Source organism: Triturus cristatus, chromosome 9 (genome assembly GCF_964204655.1).
Source record: "Triturus cristatus chromosome 9, aTriCri1.1, whole genome shotgun sequence".
Lineage (NCBI taxonomy): Eukaryota > Metazoa > Chordata > Amphibia > Caudata > Salamandridae > Triturus > Triturus cristatus.
The window spans coordinates 1,024,620,122-1,024,642,215 of record NC_140592.1 but is presented as its reverse complement, the minus strand read 5'-3'; the positions used below and the strand labels follow the sequence as shown (position 1 = coordinate 1,024,642,215).

At 47.6% G+C, this 22,094-nt stretch overlaps 1 protein-coding gene across 2 annotated transcripts in view; it reads left to right on the top strand.

The window, feature by feature from the left end:
* The window catches only part of YLPM1 (YLP motif containing 1), an 820,959-nt gene that overhangs the window by 667,692 nt on the left and 131,173 nt on the right, over positions 1 to 22,094 (top strand). For both annotated transcript variants that reach the window (XM_085626748.1, XM_085626747.1), the window contains exon 17: positions 11,086 to 11,137. In XM_085626748.1, coding sequence (XP_085482874.1) covers positions 11,086 to 11,137 — 52 coding nt within the window. The remainder of the gene's footprint in view (positions 1 to 11,085; positions 11,138 to 22,094) is intronic.

Here is a 22,094-nt window from a genome sequence, read left to right as displayed (position 1 = left end):
CAAATGTCTGTCCACTCCTTTTATTGTGCCTCAATGGGACTTCAATCTTGTCTTAACTTACTTGATGGGTTCTCCCTCTGAACCCTTGCACAAGTGTCTATTAAGGCTATTGTCTTTTAAAACAGTTTTTCTCATTACCTCGGCAAGGAGGGTAAGTGAGCTTCAAGCTCTGAGTTCGAAACCCCCGTTCTTGACCACTCATGCTGAAAAAATGGTACTCAGGACCAGGGCTGCTTTTCTGCCTAAGGTGGTAACTCCTTTCCATCTAGGGCAGTCCATTACCCTTCCTACCTTCTATCCTTCCCCTCACCCTTCCAAGGAGGAGGAGCGGCTTCACTGCTTGGACCCTAAAAGGGCGTTGAGTTTTTACCTCGATAGAACTAAAGACTTTCGAGTGGATGACCAGCTCTTCGTGGGCTTCATTGGCTGCAGGAAAGGCAGAGCGGTGCACAAGCGCACTCTTTCCAGATGGATTATATTGTGCATCAAGATCTGTTACGCTTTGGCCGGTAAGGAACCTCCAGAGGGTATAAGGCCTCACTCTACCAGGGCAAAGTATTCTACATCTTATCTAGAGGTGTTCCTGTGGAGGACATTTGTAGAGCGACAACTTGGGACTCCCTCCAAACTTTCGCGAAGCATTACTGCTTAGATTCCGAGGTGAGGAGGGACGGACACTTAGCACATTCCATCCTTCAGGACTTTTTGGTATAGAAGGGTGGACTCCCTCCTCCGGGAGTGGGGACTGCTGTGGTACTCTATTCACAAGGTGAGGAATCCACTGGCAGATGTATCCATCAGAAGAACAAGTTACTTACCTTGGGTAACGCTTTTTCTGGTGGATACAGTATCTGCCTGTGGATTCCCCACTGACCCACCCGCCTCCCCGTTGTCCACCCTTGTATACCTACAGTAGTGATAATGTGATCAAATCTATCTGTTACTGTCAAATGATGTGTTATTTATTTTGCTTTCCTGCATTGACTTCACACTGTGTGTGTTGGTTTGAATATTATGTACTGTGTATACTGTATATATATTGTTGTCGGTCTGTCCGTGTGCCTCGAAGGCACGGAAAAAAAGAGCGGAATTGACGTCATCACGCCGCCGAGGCTCTCTTATGGCTCCCGTGACGTCAGCGGAGCCGCGTGCTAAGCCATGCTATTGTGACGTCGGCGTGGAGAGCTACGAAAAATTTCTGAATGTTGCTGGCGCAGGGGATATTCACAAGGTGAGGAATCCACAGGCAGATACTGTATCCACCAGAAAAAGCGTTACCGAAGGTAAGTAACTTGTTCCTTAGCACAATAGCATCTCCATATTTTTGAAGTGCTATTTGCACTGGATTTCTAACTAGAACATACTTCACAGATCTATATGGGCCACAGTGCTGATGCTCCTTATGTTCCCCCTAGTGTACTATGTGATATGAGCATCTTGTTTCAGGATTCTGGAGCAATTTCTTACCAAGACACCTTCATACACTAGTGACCTTTGGGCATGGCAAATAGAAGGTAGTTTGTGCCCTTAGAGATCTTGCTGGCTTAGATTTGAAGGACTTCAACTATATTCGCAGAAACGTAATTGATTTATTATTTTCTGGACGCTCCATATTTGGAAGCACGCGGTTGAGACCTTCATCTGGATGTAAAATGTAATATAATATAAAATATAATGATCAAAACGTTAACTTCAACAGTGTGCTGTACCTACAAAAAGAATAGACCAGTATGGGTAGATAATGAAATGAGTGATATTTGGAAGTTCGTTATTAATATGCTTTAAGGAGTGCAAGTTTGAGATAGTCACTGTCAATCAGTTCAGAACTTGAGATTTTGAAAAATATTGGTCCAAAAAAATCGGTTTTCAAAAAATGTTGACGCAGAAAACACTTAAAAATCACTAAATGGTTTGGAAAGTGGTAGCAATTGACTGGACCTAGCTATGAGGAGCTGGTAGAGCTGTTTTCAGATATCTGTACAAGGAGGCAAAACATGTATCTGGATGTGAATTTGAGGCACTCATATTTCAGGGAATTACAAACTGAACCACATGGAGGTGGTAACAGCCGTCAAATCTATGAAATCCGTACCAGCAATTTGTCTTGATGATTTATGGATTGTGTAGAATTTGCTTAATCTCCTTTTCTGATGTAGTTATTCTCTGCTGCGTATAGCTTGTTCCTAATTGCAGAGTTGTTGCATACCTCCATTGCAGTTGCTTTCCACGTGAAAGGCCCCACAACACTCTGAGAGGGATTACTTTCCATACCGTGTTTTCCTGACATATAAAACTGGCAAGGACTGTTTCTTGGTGAAAGTTTGAAAGGAAAACATTTATTTTGCACAATGCCATAGTATTAAGTTATCTAGCAGTAAAGACATTTAATCATGAGACTCTTGGTGTATTTTGCACCTTTGATGACGTGGCCATGGCTTTCAACCAAATAAGTAAAGGGAAGCTGTGGGTGAAGTAGGAGTGGAGATGTATTCGATAGTAAAACAGGGCAGGGTTGCACACCTTAGGCACCTCTGCAGAGCGCTCATTTACCAAACAATGCCCACTTTGCATGCCCAGACTGGGCAGTTACTTTATTTGACTGGATCATGGCTTTTTTTTAAAGGTTTCTCAACCTATTCTCACCAGTGCAATGATTCACGTGTTTAAAGGACAGCAGCTTACCATCACCTTCATTGTCCTGTTGTTGGCCAGACCAGGCTTGCTTCAAGGTCTGATACATTTTTCTTTTCCTTTTCTCATGAAGTCCAGTTTGTGCTTGGATCAGACCTCCCCGTGAGGAGAAATAAAAAATATTTTACTTATTTTTATTTTATAAGTTTAATATGGCGCTGGCAAGACCCAATGGTATCAGGGCTTTACAGCAATGTCACAACAAATAGCCATCACAGTACAATAAAATCAAGTTTTGAGTGTAGTTAACATTCAGTAGTCAGTCAATATCTTTATTTCAGCCTAAAAGGCCATAAAAGAGCAAAATATATAAAAATTTAAAATCGCATATAAAACAAAGTAGATCTGACTAAATATATCACAATAAAACCAGGATAAAATATGTTAAGACTTTAAGTGCACAGCAGCATTAAGGGGACACCTTTTTCTGTCTTAACCTCCACATAGACATCAGATACCTTGAAACTTTAAAGACAATGGACTGACTTGTATTACTTCTGAGTTTTCTAAGGGCAATGCTGTAATTCCTCGGCCCCATATTACGGCCGAGTGGCAAAATCCACTTTTTCCTTGGACCATTATAAGCTGGACCACATAAAACTACATGATCTGAAAGAAACACGTTAGTTAGATTCCTCACCTTAGAATATCCCCAGGCGTCCGGCTGGATCCGGAAAGATTTTTCGTCAGCAATACCCCTTGTTCGTCGCTAGGCGGCTCCGCGTCCGTCGTCGGCGTTGTGCGCCGGAATGACGTCGTCGGAGTACTTAGACGCCGCCCTCGCGCGCTGACGTCAGTTCTTCTTTTTTCCGCGCCAGACAGCGCCGATCCGGGAAGAGCTTACCCCTTAGTCACTTTTTGACTAAACTTTTTTGACTCTTTTTGGTCTTCTGTCGACTCGACTCTGGTGCCGGTAGGATGCCTGGTTTTAAGGCCTGTGAGTCCTGTCATCGACTGATGTCGGCGACGGACCACCATCGCTGGCGCCTTTACTGCCCGGGGGCCGACCCCGATGCGGAGTCGTGCCTCGACTGTCAGGCCTTGACCACGAAGGCTAGGCGGGAGCGGTCCCGTAAGCTTCTCGAGCTTCGGCATTCACCTCCACGCCATTCACGGTCCCGGTCCAGGAGGAGGTCCGAGGACCGGTCGCGGAGCCACAGCCACTATCATCGCTCGTCGGGCTTGAAGTCTTCGGGTAAGTCTAAGCGCTCGAAGAAGTCCAAGAAGTGACACCGCTCTTCGGACTCCCCTCGCCGGTCGCGTGACTCGGTCGAGGGTCAGGGTGCTCCCACCCCCGCGGCTCCGTTGGAGCCGCGTCCGTCTCCATACCCGCCGGTCCCTGGGACTGACGCGACTCCGGCGGAGATCAGTGCTTCCTCTCGGCAATGAGGGGCCTGGCTCTGCCGTCGACGCCCGCCGGCGCACCTTCGGGCCCCGCGGGCTCGACTGGGCGACCTCGCGAGCTGGCGGCTCCGGCCCTGGCGCCGTCGACGACCTCGTTACCGACGCCGCAGGTCCCGAGGGATCCAGGCCTGGATCTCTGCCGGTCGACCTCACGACGCCTCCTCCGCTGGCGCTTGACACCGGTTCCACCCCCGGCGCCGTCCCCGGACGATGCCGTTCCCCGGTTTAGCCCCGGTCCGGGCTCGGCGCCGCTCGACGCCGCTGCGGCGCAGCATCCGACGCCGATGGTTGAGCATTTCATCTACCGCCCGGCTCCGGTTATTCCTCCTGTTTATCAGGAATCGAATGACGGGGGCGACTGGGAGGGGTCTGAGGACCCTCTGGCCAGACAGGCCGAACTTTCACAGGACTGGGCAGACGAACTGGGGGATGCCAGTGGTCTGGACACCTCCCAGGACGCTGGATTCATCTCTCCTCCGACAGTGGCCTCGGAGGAAGGTGCAGCTTTTTCAGTGGTGCTGCGCAAGGCGGCCGATGACCTTGGGCTGGAGTTGCCTGCTGTGGCCGTGAGGAATAACGTCCTCACAGAAGTGCTTCAACCGTCAGCAAGCTCCACAGAGCCTCTGCTGCAGTTCAATGAGGCACTAATAGACGTTCTGCAGGGCACCTGGTCCAAGCCCTCCACAGTACCTCCTGTGGATCGGAACGTGGCCCGTCGCCACCGCCCTGCTCCGGGCGACCCCCAGTTTTCTGTCCCAACACCCCACCCCCGAGAGTCTGGTTATCCAGGCCTCGACTTCCCAATCCTCCTTCCCGTCCGCTCCTCCGGATCGGGAATCCAAGATGCTGGAACAGTTCGGAAAGAAGCTGTTCTCTTCCCTGAGTTTGGGTCTGCGGTCCTTGAATACCGCTTGCCTCTTGGACCGTTATTCCCACTCTCTGTGGGATACGGTGGAGGGTGCGCTGCCCCTGTGTCCAGAGGAGGCCCGGTCATGGCTCACCCAGGCGCTTGCTGACGGGCGAGATGCAGCACGGCATGCCATACGGTGTGGACTAGACACCACGGACTTGCTGGGTCGGGATATTTCGACCACGGTGGCGCTTCGTCGCCACTCCTGGCTACGGTCCACAACTTTCTCGGGGGATGTCCAGAGTACCCTCATGGATATGCCCTTTGATGGCACTCGCCTCTTTGGCGAGAAGGCGGATAGTGCGCTGGCTCGTTTCAAGGACTCCTGGGCTACGGCCAAGTCCTTGGGTCTCTCGGCCCGCGGCCGCAAACTTCCACCTTTCGTCCCTTTTAGTGGCCAAGGAAGGGGCTCCTCCTCACGTCCGTCTAGCCACCGCCCGCAGAACCAACCTGCAAGCGGACGTGGATTCTGCCGAGGCGGTACTGGAGGACAATGTGCCGGTCAGTCCACATCCACCCCGGCAGCATCCGCCTCAAAGCCCTCCTAGTCCGAGCTTTCAGGCTCATTCCACGCCAGTGGGTGGCAGAGTTCGCCATCACCTGCTCCACTGGCGTTCCATCACGTCTGACAGGTGAGTGCTTGAAATCGTCCGAATGGGCTACTCCCTCCCCTTCGAGACGACCCCTCCAGCCATGCCACCGCAGAACCACCGTATGTCGGGGGGTCACTTGAATCTTCTATTGGAGGAAGTTAAGGCCCTCTTGGCCAAAGAGGCTGTCGAGCGTGTTCCTGGTCCAGAAGTAGGTCGTGGTTGCTATTGCCACTACTTTCTGGTTCCCAAGAAGGGCAAAGGGGGCCTACGCCCTATCTTGGACCTCAGGAGCGTCAACGCCTTCCTCTGGAAGGAGAGGTTCAAGATGCTCACCTTAGCTCAGGTTCTGGCTGCCCTAGACCCTGGAGACTGGATGGTAGCGTTGGACTTGCAGGACGCTTATTTTCACATCCCCGTCCTGCTGGCCCACCGGCGTTACCTGCGGTTCACGGTGGGTCAGGAGCACTTTCAGTACACCGTGCTCCCCTTCGGCCTCACCAGTGCCCCTCGGGAGTTCACGAAAGTGATGGCGGTGGTCGCAGCTCACCTGCGCAGATCGGGGGTTCCAGTCTTCCCCTATCTCGACGACTGGCTGTTGAAGGCGGGCTCGCCCCAGGCAGTCGTCTCCCACCTCCAGACTACGGCCGACCTCCTGCATTTGCTGGGGTTCTCCATCAATGTGCCGAAGTCACACCTGAGACCCTCCCAGAAGCTCCTCTTCATCGGAGCGGTTCTAGATTCGGCGCAGTTCTGGGCCTATCCTCCGGAGCAGCGGGTCCGGGATATTCAGGCTCTGATTCCCATCTTTCGGCCTCTAGCCTGGGTTTCGGTCAGGTTGGTGCTGCGGCTTCTGGGGCTGATGGCCTCCTGCATCCTGTTGGTGCGTTACGCCAGGTGGCGAATGCGGGCCCTGCAGTGGGACCTGAAGTTTCAGTGGGCCCAGCATCGTGGCAACCTGTCCGACCATGTCTTGATCTCGAAGGGCACTGCGAAGCAGTTGCAGTGGTGGCTCACGAACAGCGATTGGGTCAGCGGCAGATCCCTCTCCCTACCCCAACCGGAGCACGTAGTAGTGACGGATGCGTCCCTCCTGGAATGGGGGGGGGGGGGGGCACTTGGGGGAGGCAGAGATCAGAGGACTCTTGTCTCCGGTGGAGACTTGGCTCCATATCAACCTTTTGGAGCTGAGAGCGATCCGGCTTGCACTGAAGGCATTCCTTCCCTCTGTCCGGGGAAGTGTGGTGCAGTTGTTCACGGACAACACCACTGCCATGTGGTATTGCAACAAACAGGGCGGGGTGGGGTCGTGGACCCTTTTGTCAGGAGGCTCTGCGCTTCTGGACATGGCTGGAACACCAGGGCATCACCCTGGTGGTTCAACATCTGGCGGGCTCTCTGGACGCCAGAGCAGACTAACTCAGCCGCCGGTGCATGATGGATCACGAATGGCGTCTAAACTCGGATGTGGCGCAAGGCCTCTTTCGGCAGTGGGGGAGAGCCTTGGTTAGATCTATTCGCCACTGAAGAGAACGCGCAATGTCCGCAGTTCTGCGCGTTGGAGTTTCCAAGGCGGCACTCGCTCGGGGACGCCTTTCGTCACGAGTGGAGTTGCGGTATGTTGTACGCCTTTCCGCCTATACCACTTCTGCCCAGAGTGCTGAAGAAGATCAGGCGCGACCGGGCCCAAGTCATTTTGGTGGCTCCGGATTGGGCACGAAGGTACTGGTATCCCGAGCTACTCAGTATGTGCATCGATCCTCCGACACGACTGCCTCTTCGGGAGGACATTCTGTCGCAGCAGATGGGGACGGTCCTCCACCCGAACCTGTCCAGAATCCACCTCCATGCGTGGAGATTGAGCGGTGACAGTTGATGCCATTTGACCTGCCTCCTGAAGTCTGTGACGTTATTCTGGCAGCCAGGCGTCCCTCCACTAAAACAGTATACGCCTGCAGGTGGAACAAATTTGTGGCATGGTGCACAGCAAAGGCTGTGGATCCCCTCCCCGCCCCTCTTTCTGAGGTTCTCCTCTTTCTTCTTTCTTTGGCCCAGCAGGCCTCTGCTCTGGGCACCTTGAGAGGTTATCTCTCAGCCGTCTCTGCTTTCTTACGGCTTCCTGATCAGCCTTCTCTTTTCAAATCCCCTGTTGTTTCTCATTTCCTTAAGGGCATTACTCACATGTTTCCTCCTGTCCCCTTCGTAATGCCTCAGTGGAATTTGAATCTAGTCTTGACTTTTCTGATGTGCGCTCCCTTTGAGCCTCTTCACAATTGTCCCATTCGTCTTCTGACTCTTATGACTGCTTTCCTGGTGGCTATCACCTTGGCTAGACGGGTGAGTGAGCTCCAGGCGTAATCGTCTAAGCCTCCTTTTCTTTCTGTTCATCCGGACAAGGTTGTCCTCCGGACTCGGTCTTCCTATCTTCCAAAAGTGGTACCTCCCTTTCACATCGGGCAATCTGTCACCTTGCCCACCTTCTTTCCGCCTCCGCATCCTTCGACAGAGGAAGAGAGGCTCCATCGTCTGGACCCAAAACGGGCGCTGTCCTTTTATTTGGACCGCACCAAACAGTTCCGGGTGGACGACCATCTTTTTGTTGGATACATGGGTGCTAAGAAGGGAAGGGCAGTACACAAGCGGACCATCTCACGGTGGGTCGTCTTGTGTATAAAGGCTTGTTACTCCTTCGCTAAAAAGGACCCTCCTGTAGGGCTGAAAGCCCATTCCACCCGGGCCACAACGGCTACTACTGCCCTGGGACGGGGAGTCCCTTTGCAGGACATCTGTCAGGCAGCAACGTGGGCCTCGCTGCACATGTTTGCCAAGCATTATTGCCTGGACAGCCAAGGCCGGAGAGAGGGCTTCTTTGGCCGTTCTGTTCTCCAGGACTTTCTGGTGTGATCTTGGTTCGCAGACCCACCACCGGTGTTGGTATTGCTGGGGTATCTATTCTAAGGTGAGGAATCTAACTAACGTGTTGTTTTCAGATGAACAAGTTACTTACCTTCGGTAACGATGTATCTGTAAGAAACATTAGTTAGATTCCTCACCGACCCACCCATCCTCCCCGTTCTGCGAACCGACATCTAGGGTTAAGGCTATCCTTTCTAGGGCCCTAGATTTTTTGGCACCAGTGTCGGTCTCTTGCATGGCTCTGCGTTCCTGGCACGGATAGCTATGTACAAGAACTGACATCAGCGCGCGAGGGCAGCGTCTAAGTACTCCGACGTCTCTCCGGCGCACGACGCCGACGAGGGACGCGGAGCCGCAGACGACGCCTAGCGACGCGCAAGGGGTATTGCTGACGAAAAATCTTTCCGGATCCAGCCTGACTCCTGGGGATATTCTAAGGTGAGGAATCTAACTAACTAATGTTTCTTACAGATACATCGTTACCGGAGTTAAGTAACTTGTTCTTTAACTACTTTGATCACCCCAGGGCAGACAGGGCATGTTTTGTCAGACTCTGAGTTCCCAGACCTCCATGCAGTGGAGGCTCAAATTGGGAGGATTCCTAAACTGAATGTTAAGTACAGGGTTCGGCATTGGAGGGGTTCCACCTCATCCAAAAAATGATTCAAAGCAGTAGTCCATTTTGAACTGCAAGAAAGAAGCAGTGAGGGAGCTCACCCTAGAGGTACTTGCAGTATTTTTTCAGTAAAAGAGCATTGAAAATAGGCTCTTTTCAATGCTTGTTTGGAGACCAGTACAACATCAGTTGGTGTTGACAAGAGATTGCCAAAACCAATTTGTCTCAACAGATCCCTGACCACCCTAAACTAGGAAATGTTACCGGACCCCAACTGCCCCATTACTTCTTCCAAGGCTCTTCAGAGAAGTATAAGTTCTGGGACTGAGCATTGTCTTCACCAATATATTAAAGGTTTCAGCCCCACTACGTCATTAACTCTTTAATTATCTAGTTGGTAAGGATAAGGGGGGGGGGGGGGGGGTTCTTGCTGTCATTCAGTAATAGTGCATAATGATTGTGGAGTTGAGCATCGAGTCGTGTAGAATTTGCGGGAGAGGTACATATAACTAAGTGGAGTTTACATAGTGCAACTGCTCATCACATCTTACAATTTGGGGATTAAAAAAAAAACTCAAGATGCCATCCTTGTGCTAGTGTTTCTGGGTACCTCACCAGCATACCCGAAATGTAAATAATCAGAAATCAGTTTTTGACGTGACTCTAATTTTTTGATTGTCGGACTAGTGAAAAATGTTAGTACAGAAATCAAAAAAACTAATCATGTTCCATGGTCTGGCCTGGTAGCAGGATATCCTTTATTGCTCATTAATCTCCAGAGATTCCTTCTTTGGTGAACTGTTCTTTCAGGTAACTCACTTTTCTTTCTCCTGCATGCCCAAGCTTGTTCGCCATTCCTCATTATGGTCTATACTTGGGATCCATCCATATTCGAGCACCTTTATCTCACCACCAACTTTTCATTCTGTCTGACAGCTTTCCATGATCTGATACTCCGATTTGGGTACTGTTTCATGAATCAGTGGGAAATTGTTAAAACATGATCAAATTGGGCTAAAAATATTCATTTCACACAGGACTTGCATATCCCGGAGTCTTTTGCAAACAGTCCCTCAGATTTGGCTCTTTTGGTGCACGGCAGCAAACATAGAATATGTTGCATGGGGTCTGCTGCTTCTTGTCTGATTTACAATAGTTGTTTAACTTGCCAGCATGAGTGGGACCAGACCCCAAAGGCCAACGCTGGAAAGGTCGGCTTAATTTGGTTCTTTCATGTTCCATGCTTGTATTGAGGTATGAGCCGATTCTTCTCTGATCGGGTGGAAGGACGTTCCTGTAGGAGCAAAGGACATCTTTTGAATATTTCCGATGCGAATCCTACCAATAATTTTAGAACTGCCGTGCTTTTGGAACTAGAAATAGAGAGTTAATTGGGATTTGAACCCCCTACGTTAGCTTGATTTATTTGTTTTTTCATGCTGAAGAGTAAACATTATTTTTAATATATGAATGCTATTGAAAGCTGTCTCTGTCTGCGAAGCTGCTAGCATAAGCTCTTATGAGTTTGTTTCCAAATTTCACAATTTTTGCTGCCGGTCTCAATCTTTATGAAGTACTTTCGCTCAAGTGACAAGGTGCCTGTAATACTGGCACTACTACAGCCTACTAGATTCGAGGACCTGCTCCATATGCAAAGCCTTATACTGTGGATGCCCCTTATAGTGAAGAGGACTATTCGAACGTGCGATATACAGTATGCTACAGTACCATTTGGCCCATTCTTTCAGTTTTAAAACTATTCTTAGGTCACTGCACTTGAGGGCAGAAGAAAGTTTTATATAATATCGCAAGTTCTCTGCGTTCTGGAACTACTCCTGCTAATGGTGTCAGTGGGACATGGATATTATTCTAATTATGTCTAAAATACAGTGTCCGCTCAGAAATATTGTTTGTGTGTTCTCTCTAACCCTTCAAGCTTCTTTCTGTGTGTGATTTAGGGAAACCTTCCGAAAAGCAAGTGGGAGATGGACACTTCTGAGGCAAAACTAGGTGGGTGTACCCTTTTTTATCCTCTTAAATGTCTGCTATTGTATCTTCTTCATTTTATACATTGTTACTCTCCTGCGCTTTCAGTGTTTTTAAAGTGCTAATTTGCAAAGTAGTCTTCACTGGTTCGATGGTGAGTAATGTGATAGTTTTTGCAACCAGCTGTAATCCTGCAGATTCCCAAAGCAAATAGCTGTTGACAAAATATGTGAACAGAGTTCATACTCAAATTAGATTTTTTTTTTTTTTAATTAACATTCCTGGTTGTGTTTTTATACGTGCCAAGTTTGTTTGTGCCTTGTCTATAATAATGGTTAGCCATGACCTACTTTACTGCTCATTTTCTAGTAGCTTCAGAAGGAGAGGCAATTACCTCTCCCAGTTGTTACACAGAGAATCTAAGCATAAGTAGATACTTGGAACTGTAGGGAAAACTTGCAATGTTTTCTGAGGCTGTGGAAACTGTAGGGAAGTAATCAAGACTACAGAATAATAAGACTGGTGCAGGCACCTATACCCTTCCACAACAAGAGAAATCCTTAGAACATTGGTATGTTCTGTACAAGACCACTCTCTTTTTCTTCCTTAAGTTAGTTTTTTTATCTTGATACTTTTTTATACTTTGACTACCTTAAAAAAAAAAATTTAAAAACGAAACGACGACTGAAACAACGCCAGTTTCTAATGTGGTGTAGGCTTCAGATTCGCCTGTCTCTTCATATTGCAGAGCAGAAACCTTATTTCCCTAATCACAAGTTTCTCGGTTTCTGTCTATATGCTTCCATGGTACCTTCATCTATGGTTGGCCTGGGGCCTTCTCTCTTTTAATGAGATGGGCCATCCTCTATTCCCTTTGATAAGATAAGGTACCCTCCCTTGATTGGTAAGTAGGACCCTTCTTTCTGCTCATCAGTGCCTTTTATTACTTAAGCGTGAATGATGCCTTGATCATGTTGTAGGTGCCTGCGCTCTGCTTTTTTGCGATTTAGTGTGCCGAGCCGCAACAAATTCCATAACTTACTAAACATCTTTTTAACTGCCTTTGACAGTGCTTGTGTGAAAAGCATTTAAAACCATGCTGCATTCTCCTCGGGTATGACGATCATATGTAGCAGGGGTCACGAAGACAGTGTGTCGCTGCGTACATGGTGTTGTCTTTGATATTGTGTACATGGCAGCCCTTTTTTTCAGTAACATTTGGATCGTGAAATAAGATTCAAGCTGACGGCAATATCTTAAACTGTTTAGGAAAATGTCAACTGTATATGGAAATATCAGCTTAATCTTTGTTTACAGGAACATACTGTCTGATGTACTACAAATAAAAACATGCAGAACGTGTGCTGTGTGTGTAGATATATATATATATATATATATATATATATATATATATATATATATATATTATAATTTTGCATTGGAGCCCATGTTATTTGCTGTGTTCAACCTTGACGTTATGTAATCGTCCTCTTTGCAAGCGAGTGCTCTTAGATGGTTTCTTCTGTGATAAAGCACATTATAAATGTTCTTCTCTCACCCTGGGTTACACCTGAATGTCAGATTTTAAATATCCATTATAAAAATAACAATTTTTAATTTTTGTCAAGATCATTATGCAACTTCTAAATGCAGATAGAAAACACGCTTTTGATTCACCTTTTTCTTTTCAAGGTTAATTTAATGTTGTGTCCCTACTCAGCAAAACGAGTGAACCTGTGTACCATTTTTCTTTTATCGGTCATTTTAACTTAAGTATATTTCCCTTCAATTGCTCCCCTACCAAGGAAGTGGTGAAAAGTGTGGGGAATGTGGTAAGAGTACAGAGGGTATTAGCGGGGTCTCCCCAGACGACTAGTGTGACTCCCCTTCTCACTGGCAGATTATCACACAGAGACCCAGATGGGGTAACTCCTCTGATGAGATCAGCCTTTTGGTGCCCTAGTGCTCAAGGGCCAAACAATGTTAGTGTGTCTAGGCCTGTGTTCAATGCGAGAATGGTAAATATGTGTATTGTAGCTGAGCAAAATGTTAAATAAACAATATTTAAAAAAAGAGTTTCTGCTGTCCCAGCCAGGATATCATTTGCACTTCTCGACATCTGATGTCAGACAAAGTATACTTGATAAACTAAGTTACACTAATGACTAGCTAATGCAAAAAGCGAGAACTTTGCTGTGTGTTCTCATCAAGTGAACTCTTGACGTGGTCTGCTGAGAATTTGAGCTGAGTGTTTGTGAGATGCACACATTGCAGCCATTCTGTAACACTAATAATGTCATCAGTATGTTTTTGTGCTGGACATGCTATGTGGTTGAGTGGACCATGGTCCGTGGATGACGGAGGAAGGAGCGGCCCGTGAGGGATACAGTCACGTTGATGGCTGAAATCGTGCTCAGGTGGCTGGCCAGAGGTTGATAGCATTCCAGTAAAATCTGCTAAGAAATTGATCAGCCTGAGGAATGTTTAATTTAGCCACAAGATAACTTGTGGTAGCCACTTGCCAATCTATTTACTCAGGCCAGTTGCTTTAGTTTGGCCCAGTTTCCATTTGCCACAGTGCATCGCACAATATGGGTGTCGGGTTGGTCTCTTGATTGTCAGTTTAAGTGCTTAAATGAAAATCTCTGTGCCTCACCCTCTTCTCTAAAGCATGTTTATTTTCATTTTGCCTTTCATTTTGTAATGTTTGCCTTGCATACTTTAAGAAACGTGTTATTTTCGTACTGTTTATTGACATCTAAAAAATAAATAAGAGGTTGTATTGCAAAGAGTGTGATCCGTAGTCTATTGTTGCCCATGAGTTGCACATTGTGCCACGTCCAGCAAGTTTCACTGCCAAAGAATCATTGCTCCCAGTGATTCTGCGATTCATAATCACTGTAGGCAAACTAATGTATATAGTAGTGGCAAGTAACTTCTTAAAAACGTCAAGATATTGTGACTCTATTCATTACAGTAGTAGAATCAGTCCTTAGTAGCCACATGATCAGACATTTTATTGTACTACAAATGTTGGAGCCAATGACACTAGAGCATCCGCTCACCTGTTCTCTGCTCATTGGGTTTGTGTTGGCTCCTATCATACTAACCTTCTCCATCCCTGCAGTCGAGACACTACTCAGGAAAAGGAACAATTGAGCCACACAACAACAAAAAATGGAGGCAAAAGATTTTTTTTAATAAATCCTTTTCATGATGACTTTTCTGGTCTGCAAGATATATTTTTGTTTTACACATGCACTTGGAAAGGATGTGTGCTCCTACTCCTTAAATATAGAGGATGATTTATAAATATTGAATCTCAAATTGTCTGTTGGCCACAATTTGTTTAGTATTAACATACATACTATGTATCGAAGTATTACAATACAATCTGCAGCGATGTCATTATCTGATTACATTGCAAGATTAACTCTCCCACAAAGCCCACGTTTTTTCAGCACACTCAGATTGGGACTTGTTCGTGTCCCATTATGACAAGTGTGTGTTTCAAAGACCACTGAGAAGTATAGATTTTCAAATATTACTGTACAGCAAACTGAGGACAATTTGGTAACTCTCCTAAGCACAGAGAACTGTAAAGTGGAATCTGCCTCAACAATGTGAGCTGAATAAGTCACAGCAAGCCTTTTTGGTCCCTTGACTACAGTCTTGGAGCTGTAACTAAGTCTGTGTAGAAGGGTTGGTAATCTGCAGCACTTACTCAGCTTTGCAGAAAGTTACGTAGCAAGACATAAAAAACCAGATTAAGCGCAATTTGTTGACATTTTTTGTCTACTTTTTTTCAAGGTACTTTTATAATTTTTGGTTAGGGCGAGAGCTTCCATTTAGATTCTGCCTGGTATTAGATTTATGTATTCCTTGTTAACACAAGAGGAAGTTGTCTTCCTTGTTCAATATTCAAACTAAATGAGTCTGAAAATAGGGATGGCATTGCACCCACTACACCATGGAGAGGAGATGTTTCTTGCTAGCCAGAGCTGCCGACTTTGGAATTGGGGAAGCAGGTTCGAGTCCTGGCTCAGAATTCTGTGATTTTGGGCAATTCAATTAATTTCTCCATGCCCAAAAAAATATCAAAAAGTAAGTGAATCTTACCTTGTGTAATGTAATCCGGAGCTTATGTCAAGCACACAAATTCTCTTGTGCCAAATTCACAATACATTAACAAAAGTGCAAAAAAAGGCACATGTTTTTAGCAGTTTCATGGTGTTGGGGGTGAATTCTAGAGAAAACAGTGAATGGCTATATATGAATATAAAGCAGCTCCAGTGCCACCAAATGCTATTCACAAAAATGACGACATTCAGTGAGATGTCACAGCGCACCAAACAATTGACATGACGCATGAAGATTTAGAAGAATACATATGAAAGTGAGAATTAGAAGACTTTATCAACAAGATGCAGGCTTATCCTGTGAGACCTTTTCGTCCAGAGGATGTCATCATAACTTTTTGCCCTCAGATAGTCAGCAGACGCATGGTGAGCAAATGAAAGAGGAACAGAAATCCTGTTTCCCTAAAGAAGCACTACTCTCCATGGCATGGCAAAAACAAGATTTAACGATGCCACGAAGTGTAATAAAGGGAAATGGGAGAGTTCCTATAAGTGCAGCAACCACTAAAACGGTTATGCCTGGAGTGTAAAAAATATACAGGGCATCAACACAAAACAATGTGTAGATCAGGACACATGGTGAGAGTTGCTCATTGTGGCCACAGCAAGTAAAAAGCTCTGAAATCCGGCGGCTATGTTTGGCTCACCACAGGCATTGAAAACAAAAGAATTGACACTGCTGATTTAAAAAAAAAAAAAAAAGAATATTGCTACACTGTAAAGAATAGGTAATTTCAGAGCTCGTTTAAGCAGATATGGTGATGGATAATTGGAGGAGGTTGTGGAGCTCCTACGACAACTGCATGAGCGATATAAGAACAACAAAGGCAACAATGTTGGAAGACAAAACCATCGAAGAAATGCCTAAAGTCGTTCATTGATTCTACAGTCACAGCAAGAAGACAGTTAACTACTGGCACCGCAGTCGGACAATCTTAAGGATTCCGGATTTAAGATTTAAGTGTTGGCTGACCTAATGCATGTTTTTGTAATGGAGAACAAATATTTGGTGAAACTGTGGATGAACCCTACGAAAGGATAAAAGGCTGGTTACCCGGCTAAGTTCATTCTGTTAGAGAAATGTCCAGAAACGGGGCTGCCAGCCAGAGAAGATCATAGGGCTACTCCTCAATCAACCATCAAAGTTATTCACAACTGCAGCAGATAGACCATCAGAAACCCAGCCATTTGGCAGCAGACACACAATTGAAAACTTTTTCATGGCAAAGGAAACATCTATTACTGATGCCAGTAGTACATGGTGACTCCATCATTTAGCCCCCAGCTGAGGTTTTACCCTGCAACTTGAACACAGATAACCTTAGGACCTACCAAACGAACTACTGTCCCTGAGCTACTTGCATACCACGGAGCTCATATATTCTGGAGTGGTTGTGATATGATTTATAGCTATGTGATATAGATGTATCATTTATAAGGGTGTTAAACCATAATTCATACAGTGTTGCTTCAACCTCGGGTTTTCTTCTGCTGTGGGAAAAATGGCATTCATAGACTGATTTTGTATGGAGTGTGACTGAAGTGTATCTGGTGTAAGTCTGGTTACATTGTTAGACTTGCATATGCTATCTATGCCCTGTTGCAAAGAACTGAAGTAGTCATTATCTTTATTTAAACAATTTAAACGTATATATAGCATAAAATGGATAACATTACATCAAGCAATTGGCATTGAAAAATCAAATTCAGCAATAGGATTAAAATTATATAAAATCAGTTGAAACAGCATAGTCATAAAACAGTTAGCAGCCAACGAGAGGGATGGATGGAAAAGTGTAGTTAATGTAGTCTTGGGTACAGTGAATCATCAGAGGTGTACACAAGGTAGCTTGCGTGCCCAGGCAGTGAAGTGCAGGAGCTTGCTGTGGGGTAAGAATCATTATGGGCACCCAATCGCTGGAGGCACAGGGGCAGTGTTAACTGAGCACATTTTAAGCCCAATCCTCATTATTACTAGCCAGTATTGTGAGACTGTGAAGACAATATTTGTCTCATATATTTTAGTATTCGGGGTGCTGTGACATATCTTTTGACACCCACATTTCAGCACAGTGGGGGTAACCGCTTTCATGTGGGCTAGGCAAAGGAACAGGCTGCTCCTCCATTTCCTTGGAAAAAACCACAGGAGGAACGGGCCGTCTTGGTTGCGTCATCTGGCCAAGCCCACCTCATGGTGAAGGAAAAAAGTGAGTGTGCCATTGTGAATTTGGAGGTGAAGCTTCCTGGCTGCCTCGGGTTCGATCTCATCAAGAAATCGCTCCGCCCAGAAGATATTTTTCACCAAGAGGAAAGAATCAGTCAAGGACCCATGCGAGGGTTGTGCGTGCATTAGGCTCTGTCTTTACTGACTATAGTTCTCCTTGATGGATAACTTGTTGAAGGGCTGACAGCGGCTCGTCCCACAGAATCTCATTAGCTGACTTTGTGAGGGTTTCTTTGGCATACCGAATCCAAGGTATATTACTGGAGCCGGGGAGACCCCGAATTTCCTCCAACCCATGTCAATAGGAGAGGAGTTCAGGGGTAGCCCACATCTTCCGCAAATATAGAATAGGGCGCATACCTATCCCATCAGAGATTTGTCTAACGCCCAAATCAAGCCTGAGAGGGAGTAGAGGGGAGTAGACAGGTAGGCTCAGCAGTTGGTGCAGGAGCCGACTTTACACTGCAGATAGGGCGCAAAGTTCCTCGTAGTCCCAGAGCTCCACACCCTGAGCCTGCTGTCAATGAATTTGTTGCACTGGTATATCTGAAAGCAACAGTTAGTTATAGATTCCTTACCTTGGAATTACCCCCAGGCTGCAGACTGGATCTAGAAAGTTTTTCCTCCACAGTATCCCTGCGCGTCATGGTCGCCGGGATGACGTTGCAGTAGGAATATAGACGCCGCCTTCGCGCACTGACATCAGTTCTTTCTTTTTCCGCGCCAGCAAGCGCAGATTCTGAGAGTGCGGTACCTCCAGTCACTTTTTGGCTGACTTTTTCTCGACTTTTGTCTATCATTTTTTGAGTCCATCGACTCCTGGTGCACGAGGGATGCCCGGCTTCCAGGCCTGTGGTTCCTGTAACCGTCTGTTGACGGTGACGGATCCGCACTCCGTGTGCCTCTGTCGGGAGCACGACCATGACCCCAAGTCGTGCTCCTACTGTTGGACCATGGCCCCTAAGTCTTTGCGGTAGCGGTCCCGAAAGCTACTTGAGGCTCAACGTCGCTCAACGTCCCGGTTGCGTGGGAGGTCGAGGGACCGATCGCTGAGCCATCATCACTCTTCCAAGTCTTCCCACTCTGGGTCAGGTAAGTCAAAGCATAAGAAGTCGTAGAAGCATAGTCGCTCTTCGACTTCCCATCGGTGTGAGAAAGTGGCTCTGTATATACTGTTCCCAAATAGGTACACGGTGTACAGAGTCCACAGTCCTCAGAGATTTGGCAGAGGCTAAAGTTAGATATAACCTTACTCTCTAAAGTGGTAGCTTGGTCGAGCAGTAAGGCAGTATCAGAGGACAGTGTAAAGCATTTGTTGCACACACTCAGTCAGCAAATGGTCTCACACACTCAATAACTGAACTCTAGGCCAATGGTTTATATAAAAAATGTCTGTTTTATTTTAGAACCAACAATAGGTATTATAATATACTTTTTCAGGATGAGGCTTTAATTGAATACTTTTGCAATATGCAATTGACTTTTGTAGAAAGTTACAAGTGGTTGCAATAGCCAACACAATTTTAAACACAATAATGCATTGAGTTCAATGGAAGTTTCAAGTTATTTGCAACAGATTACTTTTAGGGTTACTTTTGGTATTCCAGGACTGGATCCTAGATTCAGTCCTGGGTCAGTACTTGGAATCAAGTGATAAAAGTCGACTTAATTACTGTGATGATTTTTAGACAATATTTTGCTATTTTAAAAGTTGACACTTAGAAAATATTTCATAGAAAACAGTGAATGATTCCCTATGGCAGATAATTCAAGTTGCAGGTATAGTATGTTACTGGTAAGTACAGTTGTAAGTATTTGGGCACCACGATCCAGCACTGGAAGCTCACCTAATAGCAGGTGAGTGTTTTCGTTACTTGGCTGATTTTTGGTGAATATTTTAAGTTTTGAAAAGTCCACACTTAAAAGAAATTTCAGGAAAAACCAGTCAGTGTTACCCTATGGAGAAAATTGAGTTATCGGCTTAAAGGTAAGTATTCGACTGGCAGAGTTAAGGTTCTGGGCATAGACTCAGGGGTCTCCCAGGGTCAGGTAGGTACAGTTGGTTCACCCTCAGCGGCACAGGGGCAGCCGGGTGCAGAGAGTGTTAGGCCCAATGTTATCCTATGAGAGGTAGGGGGGCCTTGGTTGGTGGCTGCTGTCTAGCAGGCCACGCGGCTGTGGGAGCTGGGCTCCTGGTCACTTACTCAGGGCAAGTGGGGAAGTAGATAGGTGTAGAGGTTGCACTGCCAGGGCCACTCGAGCGGCTGGGTGCAGGGTGCTTTTGAGCCTTTGGGCGCTCAATTGATTTCAATGGGAAGGCTCCGGTTTAGAAAAAGACTGCAAGCTCGGGGACGAAGATTCTTCAGGTGCCACCACCACTTTGAGAGGTAAGTTGGGTAGTTGGAGGATAGGTAGGTACCCCGGGATTGGGCACAGGGGGCCGCGAGGCGCCGGGTGCAGGGGTGCCTTTTGGTTTCGGGAAATCTTACCCTCTGTTTATCGCGGTTGGGGGGGCACCTGGTTCTGAGGCTGCATGCTTCTTCAGGAGCATCGAGGGAAGTCCTTGGGTGCCGGACTCGGGATCACAGTCGCCGTGGGGTTGTCCTCGTGGTCTTTGTTCACTCCGGCACAGGCCAGGCTTGGCGGGTGTAGTGTGTGAAGGGTTTGCGGTTACGGGCTGATGCCAGGGATTAGAAGTAGCTTTTGAGTAGAGCCTCTACTCATGGGAGTTCCAGGGGCTTAGAGCCAAAAGGTAGCCAGGTCCTTCGGAGTTTGTGAGGTTGCTGGCCACAAGAGATGCCGGGTTGGAGCAGGAGCAGGTTCGAGGGTCGACAGGCCGGTAGGGCTGGGGCCAAAGCAGTTGGTGTCTTCCTCTTCTTAGCAGCTGCAGGGCAGGTCTTCTTTCTTCTAGCTCTTCTTCGGATTTCGGCATCTGGAATCTGGGGAAGGAAGGGTCAGGGTGCCCCTAAATACTAGATTTAGAGGCGTTACAGGTAGGTGAAGGGCAGGGACCAATGGGTCCATGTCCTGGGGTGGGTACACCCCCTATCCGGCGCCTCTCCTGTGGGAGGGGGGCAGTAGCCAAATCCTGATTGGGCAGGGCTTCACATCTTCAAGATGGCGAGAGCACGGAGATGTGCTTCACCTCGCCTCCCCCACCTGAGGGGTGGGGTTGGCAGGCTGGCACATCCCCTGTCCTTATTTGGGGTTGCCGGCCAAGCTTCCCGCCATAGTGTGGGGTTACAGCGGCCTGGGGAAGCTCACAGAGGCGGCATGCCTTTGAAGCTTCCCCCTGCCCATCCTGGGGGAGGAGATTTAGCACCTCGCCCAGGATGTGCATTGTTGCAGACCCAGGAGAGCAGACGCACTCCTACCCAGGGGTCCAGCAACATGTCTGCTGTATGGCAGCCTCAGAACAGACGTGGATTGTAGGTTAGGTTTCAGGGGTCCTCTCTAAGATGCCCTCTGTGGTGCTTGGTACATTAAACCCACACTGATGCCAGTGTGGGATTTAATGTGCTGAGCAGTTTGATACCAAACTTCTCAGTCTTCAGTGCTGCCATTATGGTGCTGTGGAGTTCGTGTTTGACAAGCTCCCAGCACCATGTACGCTTAAATGGCAGCACTGCACTTACAGGGCCCAGGAATGGACCTGGGTACTGTAGGGGCACAGGGCTCCTGCCTCTGGCATAGGGCACCCAGCTAGAGGGGTGGCTGATGTATGCCAGGGCAGTGTAGGTTGTGGGCATGGCACACAGGGATGTGTTCCATGTCGACTCTGTGTTGTCTTGTACCCAGACAGCCTGCCAGGGCAGTGTGTGTGTGTGTGTTAGGGTACAGGGCCTCTAAGTGTGGCACAATGAGTGCTGCAGCCCTTCGAGACCTTCCCTGGTCACAAGGCCCTGGGTACCACTTACCAGGGGCTGACATGTGGCCAGGGTTTGCCAATTTGGTTTTGAGGTTTTTGTTTAGGGAAGGAACAATGGCCCTGGGTGCCTGATTGGCAGAAGTCCAGGACACACTCAGTCAAAGTACATTCAGCAATTCAGCAAAAAGTGGGGGCATACCATGCAACAAAGATGGCACTTACTCACACTCGGCCAACGCGACGAAGGGTGCGGGTGCTGCAGGTCGGCGTGTGGATCCTACAGGATCAACTCCGGCCTTCCCGGGACCGTGGAGGACCCCTGCCCAGCTTCGTCAGTTCTACGAAGCGATGCATTCCATCTTTAGGCAGCCCGATTCCACCGGCACAACGTCCGCAGCCGGCGATGGCTGGACCCCCAGCCGGCGTCGACTCCGGCCTCTGCCCTGATGTGTACACGAAGCCTGGCCGGCATCGACCGAAGCTGGATCTGGCGCTGATGAGTACTTTTGTGCTTGTGTTCCACCCTGGCCCTTTTCTGCCAGATTGGCAGCTAGAGGAGGAAGACGGGGGGGGGGGGGTCGTCTGGAGTTCCTTTGACCGACCAGTTGGATTATGATCCGGACTGGAGAGAGGAACTGGGGGATGCCTGTGGTCTGGATACCTCCCCAGACCTTGGCATGTTGTCTCCTCCTACCGTGGCTACGGAGGAGGGAGCGTCATACGCAGTGTTGTTGCGTAGGGCAGCCGAGG